General features: G+C 48.5%; 1 protein-coding gene across 1 annotated transcript in view; it reads right to left on the reverse strand.

The window, feature by feature from the left end:
- Positions 1-755: 755 nt before the first annotated feature.
- The window catches only part of SARM1 (sterile alpha and TIR motif containing 1), a 21,130-nt gene continuing 12,167 nt past the window's right edge, over positions 756-9,718 (reverse strand). Inside the window, exons 8-9 of the mRNA XM_069089823.1 lie at positions 7,366-7,487; positions 756-7,165 (exon numbers count right to left, since the gene is read on the reverse strand). Of these exons, the coding sequence (XP_068945924.1) occupies positions 7,036-7,165; positions 7,366-7,487 (252 nt within the window). The 3' untranslated portion in view covers positions 756-7,035. The remainder of the gene's footprint in view (positions 7,166-7,365; positions 7,488-9,718) is intronic.

The following is a 9,718-nucleotide window of genomic DNA, read 5'->3' on the forward strand; positions in this document are numbered from 1 at the left end:
TAACATGTGAAAAGCATTTTACATATCTCATCTTTTCCTCACAACCCCATGTGTTTTCTCTTCCCTCTCCCAGGTGCCCAATGCCTTCAGGCTACCATATGTCTCCAATTTGTTCAATTTTACAGTCATGTTTGACTCTTTGTGTCCCCATTTGGGGTTTTCTTGGCAAATATACTGGAATGGTTTGCCATTTCCTTTTCTAGATGAGGAAACTGAAGCAAACAGTATTAAGTGACTTGCTCAGGGTCACACAGCTAGTACATGTCTGAGGCTAGATTTGAAATCAGGAAGATGAGTCTTCCTGACTTCAGGCTTGGCACTCTACTCACTGTACCACCTAGCGCCCATGTCTCCAACAGCAATTTCCTATCGCAGCCTTCCCAGCTCTCTGAGAAACTATATCCTAATCCTTATTATTTATTCTTGCTTCCTCTTCTCTCTTCATCATATTTGCATTTTAGCAGTAAATGAGAGAGAACACTGTGCAGTGATCCTCTAAATATTCATATTAATTAAGTCCTAGAACATGGAGACAGGCTCTACAAAATTAGTTTTTTTTTACCCCTGTCACAATACAAAAACCTGAATTTTGTTTTGTAAACATTGGTACAATACCAGTAAACTTCTGGCCATGAACCGTGGGATTCTCCAGTCTCATAATAACCAGACTTGCAGGTGAGCCAAAAGGCAATGGAGAGACAAATGTTGGGGGGTGGGGAGTGGCGCATGGGGACGGAATGAATAGGCCATAGTAGTTTACCATTTGGTGAATCAATCAACATGTATTTATTTGTAATGGCTTGTGGGCAGGGACTTGCATAGCAGATATCCATGAAATGTGTGGTTGGGAAAGAACGTGTGGCAAGAGTGAGAGGAGAGGCCCAGGGTTACACGGGTGCCCATAGACTATGGATAGCCCTAGGGGAAGGCCTCCAACATGTTGGCAGATCCTCTGTGGAGGACTGATGAGAGGACCTGGACAAGAGTCATGGAAGATGAATGTGGATGGGCTGCCCTATGCACCATGAGAGGGAGCACTCACATAGTTGAGATTGGAGGTCAATGGAAGGCTAAAAGAAGTTGGGAGCCAGTGTGGTGTAGTGGACCCCCACTGGATTGGGGGTCAGGAGCCTCAGGCTCCAATCTCTAGCCCTGCCCCTTGGTACTGTACTCCCAAGCATGCTAGTATGCCCATTAAATGTTTTTTGTTCATTCATCACAGTAGGCCATTGGGGAGATATTATTTAGGGTTAGCCTGGGAGGGGGTGCTTTCAGTGCCCTGTGAATTACACACTTTGGAGTAGCTGGAAGTGTCCTTTGATACCTTGATGGCTCTCTGATGTTTTACTGATCCTTTCTGGGATCCCTTGATCCTAGAGCCGGTGAAGGAAGGGAACCTTAACAGGGAGAATCTTCAGGAACTCCAGGGCTGGCTGCCTCCTTGGAATTCAGAAATCTCCTCTCTTTATGCCTCTATTTCTGTTGACCTCTCAACAGGCAGAGACCAGGTCTAACCAGAACCCTGTTTAGCCCATGATGTGCCCAGTCCAGGACCATGTGCTCTGTGGGTATTCAGTCAATGTTTAATGCTGAGGATGGTGACCAGTTGGACAGGGACCTCAAGTTGGGAGGGCAGTGATTTTAGGTGGAGAATGAGGCTGTCTGAACAGATGCGTGATTCTTAGATGTGCGCCTTGTAAGGCCCCAGCCAGTTTATTAATCACTGATTTATCATTTGCTAAGCCTGAGATCTCTCCAGTGACCAGGCTTGAGTGCACCACTACCAACCCAGAGTGAGACTCCCAAGGATGGGTGCCTAGTCACTACTGTAAATGACTTTGCAGAGATCAGAGGGTAGCAGCTGATAGGGAAGATGTGAGCCCACAGTCCTCAGCCGAGGTTCCAGGAAACGGATGCTCTCTTTCCTACCAACTGTCTTCCCTGTTTGTTTCTTGGGCATCGTGGGGCTACTGTCGAGGCTCTCCTTCACCTGATACCTACGTGAACAGCAGTCTCCGTTCCAATATCCCAGACCAGGCGTTGTTCAGGCCAGCTCCAAGACCACTCCGTTATTGGAGGGAGTATTTCACCGTTGTATCTCTGTGCTATCTATCACTCTTTGGGAGTATGGATCCAGGCTCTTAAAGGCTATGGATAGGCATCTATCTACCAGACCACAGTTAACTTTGAAAGAGACACCCAGTCTTCCACCCCTCCTTTCTTTATGGCTGCTGGGGGGCCCTGGGGGGCTAAGTATGACTGGGAGGCATATAGGATCATAAATTTAGAGCTAAAAGGGTCCTCAGAGGGCGTCAAACTCCATTTTATAGATGAGGAAACTTTGGCCTAGAGAGTTTAAGTGACTTGTTCAGGGTCACACAGCTGCTAAGAGTCAGAGTCAGGATTGGAACCCAAGTTTTCCCAGCTTCAGGTCCAACACTCTGCCTTTTACATCATGATCTCCCTTCACTCTCTCAAAGGAGAGCCAAAAACCTGAGTTTCCTTGCTTTCTCTGAAATTCGATTTGCTCCTCTTAGAAAGGGACCTCTCTTCATGGTTTGTGGAAGATCTATCACAGAAGGAACTTTAAAGATCCTGCTGATTTATCATGAAAGATACTGGCTCTGGCTAAGGGCCAGGCAATAGAATGATCTTGTCCTCCGAGGGCAAGGTGCTTCCCTCTTCAGCCAGCATGTCCATGGAAATATGGGGGGGACCACAGGACTTCATGGCCTCCTGCTGGGTGAGAAACATCCTCACACAAGCAGGAGGTTTCTGCTTCGGTGTTTTGATACTGTCACTGTATGGGCACTGCCCCTCCCCTCTCCCTCGCCTCCACCCATTCTTTAGTCTCTGCTTAATCTAAGAATCATATTGAAGCCTGGTATTGATAAGATCCCAGACAGATGATCTCTCTTCCCTCTGCAGAAGGAGCTAGGTACTTTTTATTCCTGGAATTCTGGATGCCACAGCACTGAGCTCTGAGTCTGAGAGAGAATTCAGGGGTGGGGACCCTGAGGCCTTGAGGCCTTTTATAGGGGGCTTTGTTCTATGAAGTTTGGATTCAGTCAAAGCGTCACACTTGAGGACCTAGAGGGCCACATGTGGCCTTGAGGCCTGGATTAGGTCATCCTAGACGAGGCAACTAAGCTAAACAAGCAAGAACTAAGGACTTTCCTTGGCTCTAACCCTGCTTTGGGGATGACTAGAGAAAGGGCAGGTAGCTTGAAATGTATCCTTTTGGGGGGACACTCATTTCTTCAGTTCAGTCTTAATCTCCAAGGGATGCTGACTCATGGTCTGGAGCTGGTGTTGCCACGGTGATCCAGGATTCCCACCAATGTCATCTCAGCAGGGACCCAACGCCCAACTCTAGACACTCAAGGCTTGTGAAGAGAGTAAAGGCCAGTTCCTGAGCCCTGCCTTTCAGGGACTGATGCCTCCCATGCTGGTCCCTGGTCCAAAGGTGAGCAGATCAAAGTTCTCTCCCTGCCAGCAGCACTATCAGCAGCTGTGGCTCAGATCAACAGAATACCCCCAGCAGGGGTTGGGGTCGGATGAAAAGGACCAGTTCACTGGCTGTACCCATTGCCAGTGGATCCAGACAGGTCTGGCTCGTGAACTTGAGCCCCATCTCTCATTCTCTCCAGGCTCACTGACCCTGGATGTGACAGTTGCCTCTCCAGCCACAGAAGTTCACCTAGCCCTCAGTGAACTAGCTAACTTTACTTTGACCTTGATTTTCCAGGGAAAGAGCTCAGGGGGTGGGAAAGTGAGACCCAGGGAAGAGAAGGGAATCTGGACAGTGACCAAAGTGACTTGAACTGGAGAAGAAAATACCACAGGGGCTGCAGATTAGGACAACAGTGTTGTCTGGAGGAGATGATCAGATGGTTTTTGAATAGTTTTTCATTAGAGGGAAGGAGTAGGGGTCTGGAAAAGCTACAAGGCGTAGTCTTGTGGAAATTCTGCAGTCTTGGGAGGAGAGGCTGCTTTCATTGCTATTTCTGAGGCCAGAGGGCATCCTTCCCCAAGATCCTTCTTGAGTCCCCAAATTACTGGTGTAGCCTGGGCAAGCATGCCTGATAGACTGGAAAACAAGGATTCTAGGGTCCTTGGGGTTAGATAGAGTGCTGGATTTGCAGTCAGGAAGACTCCTCTTCCTGAGTTCCAATACAGCCTCAGACACTTACTAGCTGGGTGACCCTGGGCAAGTCACATCACCCTGTTTGCCTCAGTTTCCTCATCTGTAAAATGAGCTGGAGAAGGAAATGGCAAATTACCCCAGTATCTTTGCCAAGAAAACCCCAAATGGGGTCATGAAGAGTCAAACACGATTGAAACGAGCCAACAACCACAACCACAACTGGGTCACCCTAGTCTACAGGTGACCTTGACATAGTTAAAACCAGGAGTGAGGGTCCTAATACTCTTGGTCTAGGCCAGAGGCGAGAACGCTTTTGACCAGATGAGGAATTCAAGGCAATGTCAGCAAGCTGCCAGAGTGCTTTTGGGGGAAGGCCCATGGATTTCTGGTTCTTTGTACACATATCACCTGCTTTCATCACCCTGGTCGGCCTGTACCAGTAGAACTTTCATGGGGACCTAGAGAGCAGTCAGCCCCAAACTCAAATGCTACCCAGATCTTATTTCCTGCTCCAGGTGGGAGAACTTTCTTTGGTTGTTAAAAAGGGAAAAAAAGATTGAGGGTGGAGGAGAGGGGATTGAGGATCTCAGTGGCCTAGTTGGCAAGTAGCAGTTTGTAATTGGCAAGGCCAATTGGTCATGGTCAACTGGGTCATATCTCTCAGGAGTCAGGATTGTGAAAATGGAGCATTCACACATGATGACCCCTTGAGAAGTTATGGCCCACTCTACCAAAGGCCTATCTCATATGCACGCAGTCCCAGCTTTAGGGCCCTACTATTGACCAAAAGAGTCACTGGCTCTTCCCAGTATCGGCTGCTGCTGGGAAGACTTCCCTCCTCTTCCTGGTACTGATGGCCAGACCGGGGTATGGAGAGACATGGCCTGAAGGGATGTAGTTGGAAGGAGGTGGGGCAAGGAAAGGAGCTCAAAGTGGCCTGCATTACTGGATGAAATGTGAAGAAGCAATGCTGACTGGGGGGATGGTTGTCAGGGGCTCAGATGTCCAAAGCTGGCAGAGACAGATGGGTTCAGTGGAAAGAGCCCAGGATTTGGGGTCAGCCAGTCAACAGGCATTTATTAAGTGCTTATTATGTTCTAGGCAATGTGCCCAGCTCTGAGGATACAAAAAAGCCCCAAAGCAAGGTCAGCCTTCTGGCTTCGGCCACTTGCTAAATATGTGATCTTATACTACCCTTTAGGGCCTGGTTTCCTTATCTGTAACATGAAGGGAACTTGGAGATTTGTTTTACTTGACTATGTATATTTGTTACAAGGATCTGGTGGTGTTTTCTTTCTTTTCTTTTTCTTTCCAGTGGGGGGTTGTGAGTAGGAGTTAAAAAAACAAATGCTCAGGGCGGCTAGGTGGTACAGTGAATAGAGCACCGGCCCTGGAGTCAGGAGGACCTGAATTCAAATCCGGCTTCAGACACTTGACACACTTACTAGTCGTGTGACTTTGAACAAGTCGCTTAACCCCAATTGCCCTCCAAAAAGCCAAAAAAAAAAAATATCGTTAATGAAAACAAAATTAATTTAAAAATAAATTTAAGGGGCTGGACTAGAACTTTTGGGATTCTTCTATACCAGCCATGAGGGGAGAAGGCAGCTTCCTGAAGTCAGGAAATGTTTCCTTTTTTTTGTCTTTGCATCCACACTGTCTAGCACGGTACTGGGCACTCGATAAATGCTCGTTGATTGGTTGGCTCAGAGCTAGCCCTTCCAGGCAAACACAGTAGACCTGTCTTTGGGCTCCTCTGCCCTCCTGGAGGGGACTGTCCTTTGCTGTCCCTTGCCCCAGCTGGTGGTGCTGTGGCTTCCTTTTCAAAATCCCCTGCCTGGGAACTGGGAATTAAGACTGAGTCAGGGAGTGGCCTCACATACCCCAGGCTCATGCTCTGTAATTAGAAAGTGGGCTACATCTCATCAAGATATCCAGCTGGGAGTGTATAGAAGGGGGGGGGGGCATTAAGAGCACAGAGTGGTTATAAAAGAAGGCCACAGGGCAGGGAGGTGAGGTGCCCATTACAGTACTGCAAGAGTGGGTGGGAGAGAGGAAGCATCAGAGACAGGTTGGGCCTAAGTGGGGGAAGAGAAGTTACTGAGACATAGTCAAGGGCCTCCTTTCAGGCTTTGCTTAAGCGTGGCTGATTCCTAGCTTTGCCATGTACGAGTGGAGTGACCTGGGGTAAGTCACCAAAGTTCTCAGAATTGCACTTTTCTCCTTTGAAAAAAGGTGCCCTCCTTATGTCTCCTGCAACCTTAAAGAATGATAGAAATAAATACAAGCTGGGAGGTGTAGCTGCCTTTCCTCGCTCTTCCACGAGAGGGAACCAGAAGCCACCTGTGAGATCCCATGGATATCCAGAGCTTGGTGCTCCTGGAGATGCCCTGAGTCAGGGTGGGGTGATGACTTCAGATGATGCCCCATGCTCCTAAATGAGCTGAGCTCAGCCTGTTGTGACCCAAGGACAGAGAGTGCACCTGGAAACCACTAAGATCCTCCCAGCCCTTTCCCTCAGGGAGTGATGGTCCATTATCAGCAATGATGGAGACTGAGGGAAAGTCCATATATCTTTCCCCCCTCTTCACCTAGCTAGATCTATGCTCTCAGTTGTGGAAGGGAGAGGAATTCAACTTTGTCTTCCCTATTTTCCTTCCTTGGCTTGTCCCCATCTCAATGTCATTGCTAAAAAGGTCACAGTTCCATAGAGGAAGGGTAGAACATCTGTCCCCCTCCCTGAAATGTGGCTCCATCACTGGGAGGCCCTACACCCACCCCAATAGTCAAGGGAGGGTCTGTCTTTGCCATCTCTTCCAATGGGGGAGGGGTTGGGAGAACCAGGGACTAGTGGAGGACAGGGGGTAACAGGAAGAAGGAGGGGGAGTCTAGGTCTGGCCCAATGGTGTAGCACCCTCTAGACTGTTGTCAGAGCCAGCGGAGGAATCCCGGGATGAGCGGCCCTGCAGGAAGCGTATAATCTTCTCGATGGTGGCCTCTTGGTATTCGTGGGACCACCTGTGGACAGAGCAACGCTCAGGGTCAAGGCTGTCCTCAGAGCCTCCCCCTGGGTACCGAGCAAGCCAGGCTGCAGAGCTTCCTGCTGAGCTCAGAGGCCCCTGGTGGGGGTTCTTGGGGCCTACTGAATGAGGGACAAGGACAAGGACAGCTCTTCCCAGGAGTTCCCATGATGCCCCATCCTCTGTCCCTTTACTCACATGATGCCATTGAACTTGAGAACAGCCTGCATGTCCTCAGGCAGTAACTGAGGCTCAGGCCACACGAAGCCATCCAGCACAGGCACTATGTTCTTCCCGCAGTTCAGTGCAGTCACGATCTCCTAGAGGCCAGATGGGGATGTGGAGAGAGGAGTGAGTGTGAGCCCCCTGGAGGTGCCCATCCTCTGGTCCCCTCCCAGGAGAAAGAAAACAACCTCATGGAATCATGGGATGTCAAGCTGAGAGGATCCCTGCAGCTCAATGCCTCCAACCCCTCCTTTTATAGCAGAGGAAACTGAGGCTCAGAGAGGCTTACAGAGCTGAGACCCCAGGGGCCATCTTGTTCAATCTCCTCATTTTACAGAGAGAGAAACTGAGACCCAGAACAGTTAGATAATGTTCCCCAAGGTCACACAGTAGCAAAGCCAGTAGTCAGGAGATCATGTTTCCTTTGCCTGAGTGCCTGATGGAAAGTGGGCTTTCAGAGATCATAAGATCACCCATAGAGAATAATGCCACTCATAGCTAGCATTTACATAGTGATTGAAGGTTTTCATGCTATCTCATTTGACTCCCACAGTAGGTGCCCTTATTATCCTCATTTTATGGGTGAGGAAACAGATTGACAGGCTAAATGACTTACTAGCCCAGGGTTACTCAGCTTAGTGAGGGGTTGAGGCAGGATTTGAACTCTTGTCTTTCTGACTCCAAGTCCAGCACTCAGCCTTAGGTCATCCAGCCCGACCCCCAAATTTTACAGAGTGGGAAAGTGAGGCCCAGAGGGCTGAAGTGAACTGCTCAAAGTCACACAGGAATAAATATCGAGCTAGGAGTCAAACCCAGGGTCTCTGGCGACAGAACCGGGATTCCTTCCACAGTGTCATGTGGCTTGTTCATCTTGGGTTCAAGGCAGAGCCAAGTCAGTCCCTTAGAATTTACTAAGCACCTATCCCGTAGTAGGCAAAGAGAAGGCAACAAATTCCTCCCCGAGCTTTGTCTAGAACTCTCCTTTGCCTTAGGAAAGCAGCTGCATACATTAGACCCAAATTTCCACATCTGTAAAATGGGTTGGATTCCTTGGTCTCCTCAGCACTCCCTACCTTGTATTATACTTATCTAGGAGGTACAGGAGCCTGCCACATGCTGAGTTCATGACCCGGGGGCAGGTGACTTAATCTTTTGGGACCTCAGTTCCTTCATCTGTGGAATGGGTATGACAATAATACTCCACAAGGTTATTGTAAGGATCAAATGAAATCACACAAGTAAAATGGTAGCAATCATTATGTACATACATATTGCAGGTCTGTATCTCCCCCACCTCCCAAGAAGAATGAAAATTCCCTTGTGGGCAGTGATTACTTTTCATCTTTGAGAACCCAGGGCTTAGCGCAAGTTCCTTGCACACAGTGGACACTTAATAACTGTTCACTGAAAAGAACTGAATTGAAAGACAGATACAGCTGAGGTTGCCTTTTCCCGGCAGGGGCCAGGCCAACCCAACCCAGGATGGGGGCTGTAAGCTGGGGGTATTTTTAAGTGTGATTCATCTATCCTCCCTCTGGAAGGAGAGCATGCTCATTTGTGGTTTTAGCTGAAGCACTTTTAAACATGAAAGCCCAATTAAAGCAAGACCAGAACAGCCCCAAATGGCTCTGGTGACCTGGGGAAAGGCTGCCTTGGAGGCAGCCAGATCTTCCCTGACTGCGACTGGGAACTGCTTTGCCCCCAGCCCAATAAGATTTTCTCTATCTCTGCCCTATGCCAGGCACTGGGCTAGGTGCTGAAGACAAGAAAGACAAAAGGAAAAATGGGGGTGGGGTAGGGTCCAGTGGGGAAGAGAGAGACAGAGAGAGGCAGAGAGAGACTCACAGAAGGGCAGAGAGATAGACAAAAGAGAGACAAAGACAGAGTAAGAAACAGAGAGACAGACATAGAGAATTAGAGAGACAGAGAGAGACTGAGACAGAAACAGAAAGAAATAGAGAGAGAGGAGCAGAGAGACAGACAAGAGAATAAAAGAGACAGAGACAAAGACAGAGTAAGAGAGACAGAGATATAGAAAGAGACAGAGACACAGAAACAGAGAGACAAACAGAGGCAGAGAGACAGATGAGAGAATTAAAGAGACAAAGACAGAGTAAGAAAGAAACAGAGAGGGGTGGCCAGGTAGCACAGCGAGTAACAGCACTGGCCCCAGTGTTGGGATGACCTGGGGATTGAATCTGGGCTCAGACACTTAGCATCCACCCAGAAACACCTGGCCGTGTAAACTTGAGCAAGTTACTTAACCCCACTTGCTAAGAAAGAAAGAAAGAAAGAAAGAAAGAAAGAAAGAAAGAAAGAAAGAAAG

The sequence above is a fragment of the Petaurus breviceps genome, unplaced genomic scaffold, assembly GCF_028583685.1.
Source record: "Petaurus breviceps papuanus isolate PSGF00001 unplaced genomic scaffold, PetGlider_PUasm1.0 186, whole genome shotgun sequence".
Lineage (NCBI taxonomy): Eukaryota > Metazoa > Chordata > Mammalia > Diprotodontia > Petauridae > Petaurus > Petaurus breviceps.